We start from the raw sequence: 21265 nt of genomic DNA on the forward strand, positions 1-21265 counted from the left end.
CTGTCTGCTCTCTAGATTGTAGGATATTTGAGATATTATGTTTCAAAATAAATACTGTGGGTCGTGTAGAAATGTATTTATCCTTTAATAGATGTTTTGATGTGATGCATTACTTCAAGCTGTGTGACCCGGCTCATGGTCCTGGCTCAGCAGTTTTGGTTTAAGCAAACAATCCCTGATTCCATGTTTTCCCTCCCCCCCCTTTCTTTCTTTTATCCGAGTTGTGTTTCCCGACATGGATAAAAACACAAGGCTTCACAACTGGGGAAATTCCATGCGAGTCAGGTCAAAAGCCTCAGCTGTACAACAGAAGGGCTGACGCAGCACTTCCATTAGAAAAACATGAAGTTTCACCTTGCCAATCTGACTACATGAATGAAGGAGTAGATGGTTCTGTTCTTACAGTGAATTTCTGATTTGTTCCTGCAGTTGATGTAACAACTTTTATTCACCGCCAAAGCTGAATTCTGAGATCTGACCTACGAGATGCTATCAAAGGGTTCAAGTAATGCTGAGTGTGTAATACACAGTGTTGAAGTCTGAATTCTTTCCATGGCTCAAATTTAAAGGCATTATTACAGGACTGTATTTATTTCCATCCAAAACAGCAACCAACAGTGAGGTCACCAATTGGTTTGCGAACGGCCGTTAAGAGGGCTAAAGTTCGGGTTTTGGCTGTCGCCATCTTGCTAGCTCGTAAGGGTTTGGAGTTAGAAGTAACCATGTTTGGATGATCTCGGGAGGAACGAGCAGTAGATGTGACTCAATCTGATTAAACACCCCAGGACCTCCCACTTGTGATGGAAACTTGACTGGCCCACAGGTCTGTCAATCAAAATGACACGCCCCCAAAAAACACCACTTTTTGAGGCTCAAATTTAATTAATGACAGGATTATTTTCAGATTGACCACCGGTAAACTAATAAGAAAGATGGACTTTAGCTAACAACACCATGATGACTCGCGGAAAAAAATTGATTGACTTTGTATTTCATGAGAGAAGTTGAACGGGAGTCTGTGGAGCCGGAGACTTCTTGGAGGCACCCACTAGTGGCACACACAACTTCCGCATCGTTCTCCTTCTTCAGACGCGGAACCTGCGTCCACTTTTATATACAAGCTGTTTCCACTCGACTTAATGCTCCAACATTCTCTGTCCTAAAATAATGCTTTAAAAAAGTTATTGCCCACCAAGACATCTCTGAAGACAGGTGCTTACGACCGAAAATTAGCAGGGATTCTTAAATCCTAAACTCTTGGGTCTCTTTATTTTCTATATTTTATTTATATTTCTTGTCAAGTCAAAATGTGAAAATATGGACATTACTCAGCCCTAATAGTTTTGACAAAACATGGAACCAATCCAAGACCATTAAACTCTTCCACTAAACAATCTTCAACATGGACATTTTTATAGCTTTTCATGCAGTCCCACGATAACAACTTTGACTGCAGCAGCGCCACCAACGTAAAGTTGGCCCAGCTATTCCCATAAACATCCACACTCACAGACATGAACACGCAAATCTACCCATTCCTCCCCCAAACTCTTATTCTTTACATAAGTGGTTAAAGATGTGGCCTACACCAGCTGTACATTCCTTTAACCCCAGATGACACAGAGCCCCTCCAGTCCTCGACATTGTTTATCATACTTAAAAGTTTTTCTCATCAGTCTAAGGCCTTATGAATTGTTGTGTTTATCAAGGAAGAAGTTGTCCATTATTTCCATATTAGAAACTAACTGGTAATTGTGATGGCTTCTTGAAGGTCTTGATTGAGAAAAGAAGTGACCCAATGATAGAACAGTTGAAAATGCATGAGTAAGGGCTAAGTCAGAGGTACATTTTCCTTCTCAAACAGACAAAGGGAGGAGTGTATGGTTAGGAGCCCTGAGGCAAGCCTGTGAATATTTTGCAAAAACACAGCCGAAGGGTTGTGGATATGCTGACTGCAACAAGCTCAGCAACAGCAGACTCGTAGCCTCTGGCACATCTCAGCTGGTAGTAACCACCACAACATGATATTACAACAAAAGCTCCCTGCCATTTCTGAAAGAGCACGGTTTCACACCTAAATCACGTGACTTTGTGGTCAAGCTATCCACTCTGTAGATGAATAAAAAAAGAAAACAGACAAGCATCTTGGTTGCTGCAGACAAAGAGTTGACAACTCATTTAGAAAAACTAAAAACCCTTAAACTACCGTTTGAATTTACTTCAGAAGCTAAAAACAAACAAACTGTATGTCAATCATAATGTAATTTAAGCTGCGGTGGTTACAGTTCAATAAAATGGAAGAAATTAGTTGCTAGCTAATGGCACTTTTACGGCCATACTTCTGCCACAGTGCAGCTAGAGATTACACACTTGCATTTTTGAGGTCAAGTGATTAATCTTGTTCTTAAAAAGCAATATAATGAGCTGGATAATGCATGTTTTACATTATATTTTTCTTTTTAAACTGTTGGAATGAGCTGTGGTATTTCAGATAGTTAAACAGACACGTCTATGTTGTACTGAAAGGGTCTACCGTTGCCGAGGGGGATCATACAAGGTTTACCCAAAATTTGGGTGGTGCAATGACATCCTTTTTTCCTTTAGCTACAAAGAAACTTTTTTCTTATACAGAACCCTTGAGAAAAATTCTCATTTACTGTGTTTCCTTTTGCAGGGAGGTCATGAGTCTGCAACAGAGCACCTGGGGAGCTTTTAGGACACCTGCACAGGGTGGGTGCCTGCTGTCACAAAGGCTTGCTGCAGGGACTTTTGGGCAAACACCACACAGTGCCAATTTAGAAGGTAAGGGCGATTGCATTATTCATACAGCTGTTCTTGGAACAATGCAAACGTATGAATCTTGTTATGCAAATCTTGCAGAATGGCTATGATCTTATTCTTAGCCAATATAACCTTGTGTTTGAGAGATTTAGGTGAATGTAATTGGGTACAAATTTGTCAAATTTAGGCCTTTTGTTTGAGTTATCACAAGAAAAAGCACAAACAAACACATGTTCAAACATAAATGAGTTCTCAGAGACAAAATGGTCTGGTCGCTCGATGTAATCCTGAATGTGCTGAAAGAAACAGGCAAGTGTTGCTCATATAAACACAGGACATAAAAAGACTATTTTCCATGTTCCAGTTTCAGGCCATGTTGATACAACGTGGGTGGGATACTTCATTTTCTTTTCTTTTGACCACTGTGCTTTCTACCTTGATTTTAGCACTTAGCAAGGATAAACTTATTCTATGTAGGTGTTGCTTTCATGCACTACAAGAAATATGACAGAATAATAGATGATTCACAGGCTTCAGTCACAGGTCAGTACACTCACCCTGCAGTACTCGTTGATGGGCCTTAGCCTTTTCATTGCCACATCTCTGATATGGCTCCTCCTAAACAGGATCTTCCCTGAAACAAAGTTAAGATAAAAACAGATTTAAGATGTTGACAGCGGAGACAAGTCATATTTAAACACTTTTAGTCATCATTAAAAACTGGTAAAAGGTTTATGTTAATGGTGATTATTTCTGTTCCTTAATTACCTTAGGATATATACGGTCGCAATAACAACAACAAAAACTCATCACTTTTTCAAACTGAATAGTGCTCCTTTCGAGGGCAACAATAAAAAAGTTGGAGGTATATTGAAGGTCATTAGGATACAGTGGCTTTAACAACACATGGTAAGTCAAATTAGCATGCAGACACAATATAGACACATCATCAATAACATGGACATCACAAAGAGGTGGGGAAGGAGCCAGGTGAAAAGCTGCCCTTTCTGAGTCATGAATTAGTGATTTTGGGAGAGCAAATTATGTCTGCACGACAGTCCCCCATTCTTATCTCCAACCACACATAACCACAGGCACAGACAAGCCAGGCCGCCAGAACAATAACAAGAAATGGCTACAAATAGGCCTCTTAAAACAGTTTTCTAACTTAAAGGTATGCAGGAAATTTGAGAGCCAGAACCTATTTTCTCCTCGATCGAGCTGCTGAAGTTTCACCGACAAATTCACTGAGACAGCTCTAATGAAAACATAAAGGCTGGTCAGGAAGTCAAGTGTGTAATACGACCCTCAATGCAAAAAGGGACATGCTTTGAAAAGTTACCTTATCACCTCCATCAAGAAGCTTCTACTTTTGAAGCAGACTTGCTGAAACATGAATCTACTTCACAGGGGAAGGCCGCTGAGCTCCACAGTTTCACCCTTGTTACTAATGTTGGCTCTTCTGCTTCCTTAACCTATGCAGCTCAAAACCACAAATGTTTGTTTTGTCACAGTGAGACAGCTAATGATAGTCACAGTGTCTCATTATGAATATTTATGCTCGTATGTTTCTCTTCGTCTTGTGAATCTGAGGGCAGATTAAAGGAAGACCTAGTTCAGAAAAAAGAGAAACTGCATAAAGAAGTCTGATCTGCTGAACGGCTTGGATAAATGTGTGGTGACTTCCTCAAGAAAAAAAAAAAGAAAAAAACGCAGATCTTGCATATTTTACTCAATAACCACAACCGTCAACTTCCAACGACCCCCCCCTCCTTGACTCAGGTGGTTGACCAAAACAAAGGCAAAACAACAGGAAATTTTGTCAATGTGAAGCTGAAGTGTAAAAGAGTGTAGCCTAATATAATATCAAAGAGCAAGACTGTAGATGGTGTCAGTTAAAAGGAAACTTGATGGTATGGATGTAAATATAACTTTCAGCAAATAATATGGCAAGCTACTCATCTGAACTAATCAGGCGTCATTCCAAGTCAAAATTTCCAATTATACAGTGAAATACCAAATTAAATACTTTATTGACCGGCACAAAAGGAAAGTACCGAATAGAGTATGTTTCCCACGCAATTAATCCTAATGACTTAATTCATCCTTCCAGCTCCACCAGCAGGTTAAATCTTTTTTTTATTTAGAGTGAAATTCCTCAACACTTATTGGAAAGATTTCATTCATGCTCACATGAAAAATCAAAACATTGGACTTCAACTTTTACACATTTCAGTTTGGTTCAATCACCATTACAGCCTCCATAAAGCTGTTAGCACAGCCAAGGACGATTATGTTCCTAAATGAATGTAAATGCGCAAGGTCTGACCAGTCTACTTTCTCACCACATTCATGCAAAGGAGGCCAGTATAGTACTACATGAGGGAGACTATTATAGAGGAGATTAACTAGATGAAGGATGAGAGGAGACATTCCAAATCTCTAAAGTATTGGCAACATCTTGCCAGAGCAGCCGAAAGGACTCGTACAACTCTCGAAAAAGGAAAGAGATTTGAAAGTCAACCCTCAGACGCTTACTTCTCCTCCTCTATTTATGTCTCTTTCTTCCTCTCCTCTTCTCGTCACTCCCCAAACAGAAAGCGTTCTTGAGGATTTTCCAAAGCTCTCTGGGGTCAGCAGAGAAGCACTGACTCAACACTGCCCACTTTGTATGCACGGTGGCTCACGGATGCGGCCGATGAAAAGAGCTTGTTTGGGGAGGAAGGAGGGAAGGAAAGAGGGCCGCTTTGCCTTGGAGCCATGGCTCAGGCGGGGGAGACATTATGGCAAATCTCAGAGCCGAAGGTATTAAACAACTTTTGTTTCCCGGGAGTGAGAAAAGTAGACGAGACAGATAGAGATGGGAACACGCAGAAAGTCATTGTTACTCACCTAACACACAGAAAGCTGTGCCCACAATTCACCTCTAAATCTCCAGATTCACTGCAAAGAATTCCTCCTTCCTGCACCCTTCTTTGCCTCTTTAGAGAGTTTTTGTAGCTAATACTTTCACATAACACCAAAGTTGTTGAATTGGACTCTGGTGACACAATGGATGAATTGGGTTATATTGGGCCTTGACTTGAGGCATTCAAATCTTTTAGACCTAGTAAAACTGGATTTTGACCTTGTAAATTCATGATAAAATAATAATAATGTATGTGGTGAAAGGACTTGAGCTCATTTATTAAAATAATAACAATTTGCAGTTTTGAAAGGAAAATGTTTAAATACTGTTGTCGTTATGGTCCAAATTCACTCTGCATTAGCTTGCAATTTGCTGAACTTGGCTTGTATGACTTGAAACATGAGACTAAACCAGAACATTTCTATTACAAATAATTACAAATTATTTGAGTCTCGACTTTTGACTCTACAATTCCACTTGTTTCTGGGTTTGTCTAAAACGACCTGACCAAAAACCCTCAAAATAACACTGCAATAAAGCAGTTTCTGAGATAGAGTGTAAAATAATGTGTGTGTATTGTAATTACTGTGTTCTTAGGCGGGTTGCTGACTAAGGGCAGCCAACTTTATAAATTATAATTAAAGGCAGGTCTGCTACTTGTACGCCACATCAAAGTAGATAGAGACAGTGATGGCCGTCCCCTGCAGACAAGAGATGAATGTGATATGAATGAAGCGTAACCAGCAAGGCCATTGCAACTTTTCCTCTTTTTGTTTTGTTTTTCTGCCCTTCATAGAAGACTGACTAGGGAATGCGAGTTATTAAGCTCCACAGAATCGAACTTGACCTGTCCGACACACTGTGCCTCCGACTGTGGCGGGCGGCGAGATCCCCTATCAGTCAGAGTAGCAGAAAAAACTATGTACTGCAGTTCTACCATTGGGAGGAAAAAAAAGAAGAAAAAAGAAAATGGGTTGGGCGGGTGGGTGGTCAAACAAAAATACAAATTCAAAGTCTACCTTTGAGGCTATATCAGGGGCCCTGAAAAAATAGACCCACATCTTGTGTTTTTTTTTTTTCTTTTCTAAGGCTGATCTGCTGACACTGCCTTAAAAAGCAACTCTCAGGCCTCTGACATAAACGGATCAAATCTATCATTTATTTGAATGTCATGTATAAGCCCATCTAAAGAACCTAGCACCATGAGTGGTAGTCCTGTGATGGCCTATAGATACTCGGCACATACTGTGCAAAATTGCCCTTTTTGGTTCGGGTGTGAGTTCTACTGGACCTCTAAGAAAATCCACTTAAAAGTTGAAGGATGGACTCAGGGAAAAATGGAGCTTAGCTTTTAGGGGGGCACACCTGACAATATGAGCCTAAGCAGAAATTCTGCACTGTGTACACATACAGACAAACCTACTTGCTGATGTGGAGATACTAAAGAAGGAAAAACAGCTCGGGGCCTTGCACAAACCAAACCGAGAAGAGAAAACCACGTCCGTGCCTTGTTAGGTTGGCCTCGGTTCATGCTCCAGACTTTTGCTTCGTAAGTAAATGCTTTTCTTGGCTGTCAGGAAACTTCAGCAATTCAGATAAATGCTACCTTCGAATCCTTCTCCGAGAGGTGTCTGATCTGATCTGAGATCTGAGACTAGTAATGGTCATTCAGGTGCTTGTCATACATCGCTATGACCAACATCCTGCCTACAATGCAGAGACTTCTACAGTAGCATTTCTAGAGGGAACCATGTAAAGTCCAATTTTAGCACCTCCACAGGAGCACTTGGAGACTTTCACTATTCCTCAATGGCACTTTTTCTACCAGAAAATAGAAGTGAAAGATGACCAAAATACTGTGTTTTACTGGAGGACAGAAGGGAAAGCAAATACTCTTCATGGGAAGTAGAATCGAAGCATGCACAAAATCTTGACTTTCAAGCGTTAACACCAAAAGCAGGAAGTCGACAGAGTTTAATGTAGATGAGAATGTGTAACGGTATTCATGGTCAGCATGGTCTGTCTGGCTGTACAAGGGGATAGTATGAAAAGCAGTGTTTTTCTATCTCTCTTCCCCTCCTCCTACTCAGAGTTCATCAAACACTGTGAGTGTGTGTGTGTTTTTGTGTGTCTGTACTCTCAATGAGTTCCAGACCTCCATGCGAATAAAAAAAAAAAAAAGAAATCCTATCCCCCACCCATCCCAAGCCTGGTGGGGGGAGACGTGGGTGGGGTCTATGGGTGAGGCTTTTCTTCCTCTCATAAAGGATTACTTTCAGCACGATCTCAAAAGCTATTCGAGCACACCCAAAGTCCTTACTCCAAACAAACGTTTGTACTTGTAGGAAAGTAATGAAAACTAAAATGTTATGACCAATCAGATCTCGCACACAATGAGGATTCAGCTAGGACAATGGTGCAACCAAGTCATAATGAATGTTATGCACAGTAACCTTCTGGATTTGTTTACTAGAGGAAACAAACATTCAATGTTTCCCTGTAAGGCTCCAGCCCCAGTCTAAATGCCAAGTCAAGATGTTTTTTTGGCCCATATGCTGACAGATCAGCTGAGTCAGCTCAATGTTTGAAGAGTATGTGGATGAACATACTTGGTTCACAGAAACAGTAATGTTATGACCAATTATGGCTGCTTCATGTTCTCGTTGCTTTCGTTGTGTGCAGTATATGCAATTGCAATAAAATTCTGCTTTCTTCTAGTTCATTCAAAGGTTTCCAGTGAGTCATTGTTGTCCAATGGAAAGTACGCAACTGTCTCTGATGGAGAGTTCAAAGGGTGTAGAAATGAGACACAGCAGTAAAGCCATAGGGAAATACACGAGTTCTCCGTCTGTATTAGGAGGACTTTTCTTAGATTAATTGATACAAAATTCCGCCATAAAATACTATGGGGGAAAATGACAAATGTCCATCACAATTCCTTAAATAAAAGAGGATGTTGTGGGTATAGGGTAGCTTGTTTTGTCCAAAGAGAAGTTAAAAACTAAAACTATATTCAAAAAATAGAGTGATTTAAATAGGAAAAAGCAGCAAACTTGTGTCTGGAGTTGTATTATTATGATTATCAAAGTAAGCTATCCTTTCTTTATGCTAGACAATATACAGTTGTGTGTTATATGTGTGTGGATAATGGGGCCTTAAAGGGATACTGTGTGTTTAACTCTTACCCGGTAGGAACGGAATGATCCTGCGCTTCGGGTCTTTCTGTCCTCCCTCCACTGGGAATTTATCCAGCAATTCCATCTGAAAACCCCACAATTAATTAAAACTTATTAGTACGCAAAGTATTTACACTCACACATGCAATACAAACACATATACAGTAAATAAACAGCACAGCTGAGGGTGGTTAGGAAGCAACTGCTGCTGATTTTGACAAATCAGCAGTTCCTTCAAGGAATTCGGCCAATAAAGGCCGGTCTGCCAATGATTAGGAATGCTCTAAGCAGATGGTATGGTTTTCCTCTTTACTTCATATGGTGCTGTAGCTAAGGGGCTGTCAGCAGCAAGGCACCACTGACATAGTGGAACATTTCTCTTTCCATAATTTTCAAAAGGCCAGTAATCTCTTGATTTTCCTTTATTTTTTTATTATTATTATTATTATTATTATTATTATTCTGTCTGAAGAGTCATTTTTTTTTTTCTGTTTCAGGACATGTTGTTTAAAAATTCACAATTATAAGGATACGTTTGTTTATGCATCTGAGGCCAATAAAACGACACCTGGCCATATTGACCCCATGAACTCTAAGTACAGGCTCACTTTCTCCAATCCTCTTGTTGTTGTTTTTACAGTGGCACTGCATCGTGGATGTTTGTAATTTTGAATTAGGAAAAAAAAAAAATACATGAAACCTCCAAAAAGAGATAAAAACTAAAATACTTAATTCAATTTAATGTTTGATAGAAGAATGTTCGGAAATTTCTTTGATATCACGCCCCAAGACTTAAATTCCAAAAACAATTTTGAGCAGATTGCAAGCAAGCGGCTGATTAAGAAATACACCATTTCTTGAATTACTTGCCAGTTCATTCAACCACTGTTCTCACAGATTGTCAAACAATGCTCGATGAGGGCGCAGAGTCTTAGCCTGGTATCACCTGACCCACATTTTTGGGCAACAAAAAGAAGTTGCAGGGAGACAAATCCAGCGACTATGGAGTGTCAGTGGAAACTATTGTTGAAGTTGAAGAACGCAATTGCCATCGTGCCACAGTTCAGGTCATTTGTGTTGAATATTTTCCGTCAGATGCCGCAGAACATCACCATACAATAGTCGAACTCGATGTTAACAATTTAAACTATTAAGGAGCTTACTGAACATTTGAATGAGGCCAACAAACTTCGAAGCACTTCAACCTACGCTCGCACCTCAAAGGGAGTTTGGTAATTTTTGCTTTCTTTAGAACTTAGGTGTACAGGTCAACAATAATCAGTGTGGCATGATAAATGCAACAAAGATGTAAAACATTTATAAAATAAATACTTTCATGTTTGACAGACAAGAGCTTTGTTGTTAATTGTATCTCAAAGTCGTAAAGAATAATACAAAAAAAAAAAAAAAGACTATGAGGAAGGTATATTTTTATGAGGCTGATGATCCGCCTTCGGGCAAGAATATCAAGCCAGATACAATAGCGCTTAAATGACTTTTCACTGGCTCTGGTGGTGAGATCTCATATGGAGCTAAAACTCCAATTGCCCCTGTTAAACAAATAACAATGAAAAAAAAAAAAAAAAAAGCGAGCAAAACAGTGAGCCATAAACCCTCTTTGACTACAAAACAACACAAGCAAAAGAGATGAGTCAGTCTGTTTTCCTGAGTCTACATAAGGGAAAGGGAAAAAAAAAAAAAAAAAAAAACTTAACTCAAAAAGTGCCAGTCTACTTCAATAAAGACTCAGATTCTTCTTCAATGACACAGGACCACCTTAAGAAGGTCAGTATAAACACAGAGAAGGCTCGACAAAGAGACAGGGAGACAAACACAGAAGAGCCAATACCCCACATACTGTAATTGTTCCCATGTGTTTGACTGAGTGCAGACACACCCCAGTCTCTGTGTCTACTCTGAACCTTGTATCCACTCTGTAATCAAAGCCACTCAAACAAGAAAAGGCATATGGCGAGAGTAAAGTCGTCTCTTCAAAAGAACAGATACATCAAATATTCATGCTCGACAGGGAGGAGGATGACAGAGTACAGTCAAGCTCCACATGTTTTTCCATGCTATGTCGCTTTAATTCATATGCTGCCGAGTTTATCTCGGTTACAAGGAAAAACACGTCTTTGTATTATATGGTACGGCTGCCCCATGTAAGTCCAGTGTTGGGTACTTGGGGACCAGGGCGAGGCCGCTGCACTATGCTGAGGTTAAGGTTCTGAGTGACAAGCCAGGACAGGGTGTCACCGGACAAGGACTCAACACTAGTTTCAGCAAACGCGCTTAAAGTCAAGTTCGTAAGTTGTCGGAACAGGCTGCCGTGAGCGTGTCCCTTAGGTGGAGGCGCTGACGGACACCGGGTCATCCAGTCAGGAGCAAGGCCCAGACCAGGAGGTGTTTTGAGTACACCGGCCGCAACCTCCACCAGGGGAGGAGGCAGGAGTGGCAGGAACGATGAGAGGTTCAGGTGATGGAAAACCCAAATGCCTTGGTAAAACTGCAGAGAAACCATGGCGAAGGTGGACCATATATGAAAAAAAAAAAATTAACCAAAAGAATAAATCTTCATCTTCCTCTTGAGCAGCCAAATCTGATTTTACTAGACCGATGCTAGTATAATGACAGGGGCTATCAATTCCAAAGAACTCCAAAATTTGACACGTGCACTGTTTCTCTTAACTTGTGCCACTGCAGTAAGAATATCTCAATATTTGAACTTGTCAAAGGCTCAAATCAAACCTTGATGTGCATTGACACAAAAACCACTGTCTCGTTTGTACACTGTACAGCATTCAAAACTCCAGCAACATTTGGAGTATATAAAAGAACTTAAACGTCAGACCAACGTGTTTCAGCTTGTGGTCTTCATCAGGGTTGCGCTCTCTCATTCACCAAAGCTAGATCAGGAGATATTGTTCTTCTAAACAATGTTTGGGGGATATCTTGGTTCTCCAAAATAAAAAAAAAAGGAAAATTATGCAAAGCTTTAATCTGCTAGGAAGTTAAATAAGTGAAAGACTAAAAACACTTTGAGCATAAACTGTTTCCAATCATTTAACAACACAAAGTTTATTAATTGGGGGAATTTGACTGAAATGTTTCAGTTACTGTTTAAATACATTTTGACCAACAAACCTAGAACAGGGATGGTAAGTCAACCCATTCATTAGCGCCACAGGTTTTTTCAGATCTCAGTTGAGCATCACAAAAAGAACAACATTTTCAGCTTTAACATGTAACGTTATGAGTTTGTTAATACGCTTGAGATGCTGTAAACAGACACAGTTATTTCATGTAACATGTTCTCGCTAATCACCTAATCGTCCAAGGGGCTTTAATTTGTCTAGTCTATATCTGCTTTAACCACACCATCAGCATTCAAGTAAAGACCTAATAAAGATGATCCAAGAAGCACCAGACTGTTGAATGAGAGCATAAAAGGTCCGAGAACAATGGTGGCTCTCTCTGGAACATGCCTATCTCAATAGTCCTGTGACTCTTTAACTCAGTTCACTGTATATTCATGTCTGAGGTCATTTTAACCCTTTGCAGATGCCATACTGTCACACATTTGTGGCTGAGCTATTGGTGCTCTTATTAAGTAGTGAGAAAAAGAAACAATCTGTGGGCTCTGGCTCTCACTGTTAACCGCTAACATAGTATGATTCAAAAGGACTGGTTATCAACTGCACTAACTCCCAACGGTATACAGTATTCTTTACAGAAATGTTGTAAAATCTTCACAACATATGCAACTGAAGTAACTTGGAAAATGAAGGATGCTCAATTGTGGAATATGTAATATAATATTTTAGTATTGACAAATTATGTGATTTACTATTGTAAATATGATGAAAATAATAATGAAACAATCAAATAACGTCTCATTCACAAGATCTTACTAATCACTTTTTTTTTTTTTTATCCTATACAGTGACATCAGCAGATATAGAGGCTCCATCAATTTCTGTTTCTTAAGGAATCACAATCAAGGTTCGACAGACAACTACAGATCTTGCTGCCCAATCCTAATCAACACAGCTCAATTTCAGCAGGTGGATAGGGAGCCTGAGGGTGAAAAATATAAACGGCTCCCATTTCACACTGGCCATGCTGTTAAGAAACCACTTCCACTCTTAAAAAATGATGAACAAACACATCTAAACAATAAAACGATGAAACTAATATGGCGATGTACAATTTTGTATTCATTTCAATGATTGTGAACAATACAATCTTGGCAATAGTTCATCGTCAACCATCCAAGATAATTACAGTAAAATCAGTGCAACAGTTTGGAAACACTTTTTTGCTAACTTCAAACAAATGATTAATTTAGAATATTGTTGTTTTTCATCCACAGTTTTAAGAAGTAAATTGACTTCACAGCATGGAGCATTGATCCATCTTTCAGCATTCTGCAAGTAGAATAAATGTTTTGGGTTATGGTTCCATGAACAAAATGCACTGCTTTAGGATACATCAAATTATTTTATTGTAGAAGTTGCAAAAATTTCACTATTTTGTGAAATAACTGCAAGAGGAACCTCACTGCTCTAATTAAAATAACCAAACCACTTTTTAAAAGTTCTATTACTTGAATATCTGCAGATCACCTCTGTAACTCTAAATAAACAGTAACATTGTGTTTTTTTTTTCCGACAGCTTTAAAGTAGAAGTGCATCCTGTATCCAAAGTAACTGGTAATACTGGCAGTCTAAGCTTGTGAGGTTGACACGTGTTCAGTATGGAAACTGCTTTTTGTGACATGGAAATAAAATTCCAAAGCTGCCGAGATGACCCCATGGCAAAACATCTCTGCACTTTCCACACATTTTCCATCTTTCTGAGGGCAGTATAATTGTGTTGACAGTTTAACAAACTGAAACGGGGGGGAAAAAAAGCTCCCCAGGTTTTATGTTAAAACGCTGATTTCTCTGTTTTTTTTTTTTTTTTTTTTTAAACTCCCTTAGGCTATTTAGAGGAGGCAGCGACGTAAAGACTCTGGTTTGGATGTGACAGAAAAAGGGTGGCATCGTGTATTAGAAATATCTTGGGTGACAAGGATGTCTGACTCAGGAGTTAAATGTTGTTGGACATGCATCAGTAACTAGAGAGACGATTGTGCCACAATGTACACCTTGTTGCAAAATAGACTATGCATTTGATTTTTTTTTTTTTAAATCACCTCCATTAACAGGTCAATTTTATTATCTGGCAGATCCTTGCTAGCCAATTTAATGCAACACAGCTACTCTTCAGAAAACATCTTGCAAGCAGTACTATTTAGTTAGGGTGGCGCTGCTGCTCCTAGGAGTTTTCTTTGATTGCTTACAATATGTGAAAGGAAAATATTACTCGTGGGACTTTTCTTGTATTGGCATTGCACATACATCCCTAGTTATTGGGGGAAGATGTATTAAGAGAGCTACTTTTGAATCATGTTTTAAAAATAGAACTCCTACGACAAGTCATTAAACACCACGGTCTGTGCCAGTGGTCACAAAAAAAAAAAAAAAAAAGCACATGTCGGTGTGGTTAAACTAACACATCAGCTGCCTGTGCCAGCTGTGTTGACAGGATATAGTGAATAACACTTCCTGTGTAGCTCTGAGGCTCTGGACACCTTATGTGCCAAATATTTCAGTATAATTTTTTACTCCGTTAACAGAAACTTCTCTTGAATCACAAGACAACAGCATGAAGCCACAGAATGAGAGATGACCAGAGCAGCAGATGGGGGAAACAGCGGTAGATGATGGCGAAAAGCAAAGCAAAAATCAAAAGAAAAGAATGACGGGAAATGAAGAAGCGGTAAATTCAATGATTCAGCTCTATGTCACTCTACTGGCCAGACACCTGGGATGATGCCTGATGATGTCAAACCAATGCCTTATTACTCATAATAGGTCACAGTGGAAATGGTCAAAGTGGAAAAACAACCTCTTCAAAAGATTAGAAAAATAACTTCAATTAAATTCCACAAACAATACCGGCACAAAACACATTGTTTAATCCCTTTATCACAAGTAAGCTGATGAGATTTCAAGCATTCCAACTGCCACTTTTCTGTAAGAAAGGCCACAGCTTCAAGGTGGTTTATAATATATTAATGCCAAACCTTACAGGAGATAAGGGACTCATTTGTAATCTCTCCAATTAGGTTTATCTACATCTCGCTCACCACTGACAGCCCACCCACAGGCTGTCAACAATGCAGGAAGCAGTGGGGGTGAATACCAGCCGGGAAGGCCTCTGCTGAAAATAGCTCATACATCAGATTATGTACTACTGATCTGACACTATATGTCTCAGTAACTAGTGATGTGTGTGTGTGTGTGCTGATGAAATGCTGAAGTATAGCTGAAGTGAGCATGGAATGATACTGCTGAGTGTTAACTGTGTCCTTATTTGTGGCTATTTTAAAGATGAAGTGGGATAATTTGTTGAATTGCTTTTAGAACCCCCTTTCTAGCCCATATTACAAAAAGAAAACCTCTCATTTAGATCTAAAGATCTTCTAAAATCTGACTGGACCATAGTCACACCAATCACAATGCCAAAGCCAGATGATCTGACGAAGTCCAAACCAAACATCAGAATGTAACAAAGGTGTTTTAAGTGACTTTGAACGTGGCATGGTTGTTGGTGCGAGAGGGGCTGGTTTGAATATCACATTGCTGCTGATCTACTTGGTTATTCAATCATCTCTTGGGATGACAGTGGACCGAACAAGAAAAAACATCCAGTGAGATGTGGTACTCTTGTCGAAAGGTCAAGGTCAGAGAAGAATGACCAGACCGGTTCAAGCTGATTGAAAGGTAACAGTAAGTCAAGCACAGCACGTCGAACCTAAAAGCTAATGGGGAACAGCAGCAGAAGATCACGGTGTGTGTGCCACTACCAGCAAAGAAAAGGGAACTGAGGCATCGGGTCAACAAAATTGGACAGTGGAATATTGGAAAGACGCTGCCTGATCTGATGAGCCTCGATTTCTGCTGCGACCTTCAAATGGTAGGGTCAGAATTTGGCGTAATGAGCATGAAAGCATGGACCCATCCCGCATTGTATCAACGATTCAGGCTGTTGGTGATGGTGTAATGGTGTGGGGGTAAATTTACCTGGCACAATTCGAGCCCCTCAGTACCCTTAGTAACAATTCAACATCACAGTATACCTTTGAATTCTGTCTGACCATGTCCATCCCTTTATGACCTCAGTATATCCATCTTCTAAAGGCTGATTCCAGTCAGATGAAGTGTCATGTCACAAACACAATATCATCTAAGGCAATGACAGCAGTGCACTCCAATGGACTCCACGGTCACCACATCTCATCCAATAGAGCAATTGTTTGTGTTTGTGTCACAACTGTGAGCAGATGACTTTACTACAATGTAAATATTTTCAGTAAACATCAGACAACAGCCCTTACCCATTGTTTTTTGCCAATCCATGTTCATTACACTGCAAATATCACTGTTCATAGCTTTACATGCTATTTTACTTTGGTAAGGCGTCACCAACAGAATGGTGCAATGGTTAAAAAGCAATTATGAATTTGATATGATCGGATTTAAGTGTTCTGTTGGCAGCCTATATAGGCTCAAGTCAAATGAATAAAATTAGTAATGAAATACTTTGTAGTTCTTTTGCTTAACGTGACATTTGCAGACTCAGGAAACCTTAGTGGGGCATCCTATTTCTGTATTTCATTGCTCATGCTTTAACCATCCTAATCAATTAAAATGAATTTAATCCAATTAGGGTTGACAGTTTGCTTTACCTAAATTGACTACATGCTCATTAAAAGCTATTGCCTTTCTGGACTCCATGCTCTTTAAGCTCAGATATGGCCAGAGCCCCAGATCTATTACCTTCAGAAGAGGAAGGGAAACTAGGGTACTGATGAGATTCCCTCCTTGTGCAATACACACAAGCAGCGTGACGTTGGAGAATGATTCAGACATTTCTGTGGTCGTCGGTGCGGTCATTGCATTCATCACTGTCCTCTATTAACTTCATTGGGACATTTTCCGACTCCTCTCGCACAATATAATTACCAGTGTCATACGGGTGGAGCAGGAAGAGGCTGCCAACTAGAACCAAGTCTGCAAGGGAATAGTCTTGTGTGATGGAGACAGTTCCTGGCCTGCGCTCATCTTTGCTGCTGATAATGTTGTAACATGTCATAGCTCCTCGCCCTGAAAACATTTAACTGCACACACACGCAGTTTAACAACAAAATCCCAGACATACAACACACACATAAGCACGGTTATTTACCTGCAGGTCAAAGAACTTGCTGTAGCGTCTGTAAATGATTTCTGTGCTGCCATCGCTCCAGGACACTTTGATGATGTAAACCTGGGAAAGGATGAGAGAAATATAATTGAAACATGTAACTTAACAAACAGCCATTATCGGGAACCATTAGATCATCGAAACCCCCTCTGGGCTTCACTCCTGACTCATAGTGCCATTAATTGTCGGCGCTGTGAATCCCACTGAGGGCTGCATGAGGAAAGGCAGACAGGCAGACAGGCAACCAGCAAACTTGTCTGGCAACATCAGGCAGCAGTCAATGCCATCATCCGTTCACATGAGTGCAACAGGGATATCCGATTAGTTCACTTCCCACAGTGCGTCTCCATCACATCCTGCTAAAGAGGGCATTATTATCCTGTACAGATGCAGCAGACTGACAATGCTAGCTTTTAAAAATTGAAGCACCTAAAGAATTACTGCCATGGCAATATTGCTACAAATAAATAAATATTAGCACTAAGATTTGTTCAGAAAAACTTACTGTACATGTGCAACTTACAAGTTCAATCATTCTCAAATAGAGAACAGTAAAATGTCACGATGCAGCTAACAACTGCAGTCTGGAGGCAACAGACTTTTTTTTTTTTTTTTTTTTCAAAAGAAAAGGAGAGAACAGGTGACTGGAAACCTCCTGACGGCTCACTGTGTCTGGCTAAAAGGTGCTGGCCCCCCTCGTAGACCTTCTCTGGCCTCACTCTAACTTTCAGGGCACTGGAGGCAGATATGGCCAAGAATGGACCAACTACAGCAGCTATATATACAAGCAGGGTTATGATCTTTATAAAGTCAAAGGAGTATCAATCCAAAGCAGAATATATTTATTGCATATTCAGTGTATGTGCGTAAACATACAACAATGAAGGGCAACCTTTACATCAAGAAAAGCTCAGGACTATTTCAGGTTATAGTCTCTGGCTAACTGCAAGAACATTATCCACAATTACGAGGGGGAACTTTTCGGTGGCAAAGGCTAAAGAATAAGCCTTTTGTGTTTGCAACAGTCAAATATAATGCCCTCAAAACTAAAATGACAACAAGTGCGATGATAAATTAGGGAGATGACATAAAAAAAAAATAGCTCTGCGGAAGAAAAAGCTATAACTTTACCTATCAAAGGTCCACTGGTCAATTAAACACTATTACGATTAATAAAATGCTCCCATGTAGCTGTGAATATCTCTTAAGAGTAGGATTTTTCCGATACTTTTTTTTTTAACTTTCTACAGGATATGTTGAACTTTGCCGAGCAGATGAGCTTGAAGCTGCTTTTTGTCCCCTTAACCACACCTCAGGGTTCTGGAAAATTTAAGGTGTCAGGCCTGCATGTGTGGAGAGAATTACCGAAAGCACAAAACAACATGGTTTCCACAAGAGAGCAAACAGACAGATGGAGAAGACACAGGACCACATAAACTCCGTGTCCTTGACCGCTAACACTCACAGCGGTATAAGGTCTGTTGGTCCTTCAACCCGGGTTTAATTTTCACACATAATGTACATGGATGCAAACCAACAAATGCATGCGAGTGCACACAGGCGCACACCACGTCTACGGATCTAACAGAAAACACCTGCTACGGCCTTGGCGGAGGCTCCTGGTTGGCTTTCAAGAGCATATGATGTCATGGGTGTTACTTCTTCTGACTGTACATGTTTGCGGGCCAATTTCACCCACATTTAGCTCCCACTGCTCACTTTCAGACAAAAGTCATACAAACTGCATTGTTTATGAATTTTAGAAAAGACAGAAACGATGCTTTGTCTTTTTGGCACGCTCGTCACCCACACAGGCTCTCCAGTGATTGTTAAGAAAGGAAAAATATTCCCGTATTCTTCATCTTTTTCAACCCCTCCCTTTCTTCAACCTCCCACACTGGAAAAGAAATGCGGTAACACAATACAGATCCTTCAATTGGCACAGACACTAAAACCCAATAGAGGGACACGGTTGATGAGATAATTATGGCCCACAAATCATCTCCTACACATCAGGAAAATATATCTTTTTTTTTGTTTTTGTTTTGTAGAAAAAGGAAAATCAACCACAAAAACGGTGTGAAATTAGAACTGTACGACTGTAACTGCAAAACTTAACTCCTATAACTACAAATACTCCATGACATGTGGCAATATTTAGGCCCATTCCATTTTCCAACATTGCCTTCACTGCAATAACCTTAGAAAATCTGTTAGCTTTACTTCCTGGTTACCAGTGCCTGCTGCTGCTGCTGTGTTTTTCCGAATAAATTGGGAGAGCCTGAGGCATGACAAATCTGTGGTGCTCAATTTGAACTCCAGCCGTGCAGGGATTAGTCTGGATGGTTTGCGGACTGGACTGATTTGCCTATTATGCCGTTTTCTGGGACCTTCACCTATGATGGCACAGCTGGAAGAGAGTAAAATGTCTATATTCACATATATACACGTGTGACACCGAGACACTTGAAAATATGCAGACATAAGGGAAGGTCATAGGTCAGATGAGCCAGATCCAGTTGTGTGTTGCATAAAAGTGCCCACAACTACAATGACCATATATTCACTGGAAAGACACAGTTGTTACTTAAATCTCAGACTCGGCATGAAAACACAAAGGTACAACCTAAGCTTATTATCTTCTTGACCGTGTTAATGATATTGAAAAGCCTAATTTCTCTGTTCATTGTGGTCTTCGCAATCAAATCCCAATTAATGTACATAATCTGACCTCAAGTTTTCAGAGAATCATCTTCTGTGAAAGTCTACTCGTCCATTTCGGCTGACTACTGTAATTTGACACTCTCTTTGTTTTTACTTTTCCCGACAGGAAAAGGGGAATAAGTGCAGTATAACCTCAATCTGTTGCTCACTTCACTGCAGCAAAACGCTGTTAGTGGTGATTTTAAAAGAAAGGCTTACGTAGTGCTTGTTTGGATTCCTCCGCTTCTGGACATCTTGCACGGTTACTTCTAGCACGGTGCGCCGTGGCATGATGTCCTCTTCTTTACGGCTCCGTTAAAGAGAAAAAGCAGAATTCCCGTTTGGGTTTTGACGAGCGATCACACCCGGGTTTGAAAAGTTTGCAACGCGACGCTCCTTTGTCATCCGCGCCGCTCAGATCCGTGACCTCTGATTGCAACAAATGCCGTTTTCCGTAAAGCCTTTCTTGTCCAACATTCAGCCGCGAAGAAGCCAAGAAGTTAATAGTCGGTCGGTTCTTCGTCTCCCCCCCCCTCCTCCTCCTCCTCCTCTCCCCACCTTTCTCGTGCCTTGCATCGACCCGCTGACGGCTCCAACCAAACTCCCAGCCTATCCCAGCTCGCCCACTCGCATTTCAGCGACTGGGACGCTCCATTCTGCTCCCTGGACCAGCCCTCCAAGCGTCACAGCAAACCACAGTCACTCAGCGCGATCACTCAGCAAAGGGGCTCACTCCGTGCTCTTAAAGCGGTATCTCTGGGTGGGTGTGAGCATTGTGATCCGTGTCAAACAATATCACACAAAGGAGAGTGAAAGAAATCAATCTGACCATCTTTAGTTGAAACAGCACGTCAAGACAACATGTCCAAGGGCACTTAATCAGGTCAATGTGTTTGGACTCTTCTTAACCAATATTGCCACTCTATTACTCCAATTTCACTGTTGTGTCAACTTTTAAGTAACATTATTATTATTTTTTTTTTTTAAGAGGGCATGTAAACTACCCTCCATCCGCTGGGCCATATCGTAAGTGTCTTTATGATTAGAATAAACCTGTGACTGTGTAGCTATATTTATAAAACTGTGGCTGCCCACATGAACCCCCAACAACCCTATCTGTACTTTTAAAAAGTACTTTTTAATCCTGATTTTTTTTTTATTTTTTATTATCACATAACGTGTCACATTGGATTTGCAGGTCGTGTATATTTCCAAAAAAGAAAAGAAAAAATACACTTTACAAATCTTTAAATAAAAAAAAAATACACTTTACAAATCTTTACCTACTTTAAATTGTGGTTGAGTCCCACAGCAGGTGTGTCTGTTGACAACTCATGAGGGGAGTGTGAAAGAGAGTGTGTGTTGTGGTGGTGGTGGTGAGGTA

At 40.3% G+C, this 21265-nt stretch overlaps 1 protein-coding gene across 2 annotated transcripts in view; it reads right to left on the reverse strand.

The window, feature by feature from the left end:
- sh3pxd2b (SH3 and PX domains 2B) overlaps positions 1–20418 on the reverse strand; it is a 37717-nt gene extending 17299 nt beyond the window's left edge. For both annotated transcript variants that reach the window (XM_069145999.1, XM_069145994.1), the window contains exons 1-4: positions 20101–20418; positions 17161–17241; positions 8875–8950; positions 3339–3415 (exon numbers count right to left, since the gene is read on the reverse strand). In XM_069145999.1, the coding sequence (XP_069002100.1) occupies positions 3339–3415; positions 8875–8950; positions 17161–17241; positions 20101–20172 (306 nt within the window). In that variant the 5' untranslated portion in view covers positions 20173–20418. The remainder of the gene's footprint in view (positions 1–3338; positions 3416–8874; positions 8951–17160; positions 17242–20100) is intronic.
- Positions 20419–21265: the final 847 nt, after the last annotated feature.

Source organism: Embiotoca jacksoni, unplaced genomic scaffold, assembly GCF_022577435.1.
Source record: "Embiotoca jacksoni isolate LCO1_2020_lvr unplaced genomic scaffold, fEmbJac1.0.p SCAF_13, whole genome shotgun sequence".
Classification (NCBI taxonomy): domain Eukaryota; kingdom Metazoa; phylum Chordata; class Actinopteri; family Embiotocidae; genus Embiotoca; species Embiotoca jacksoni.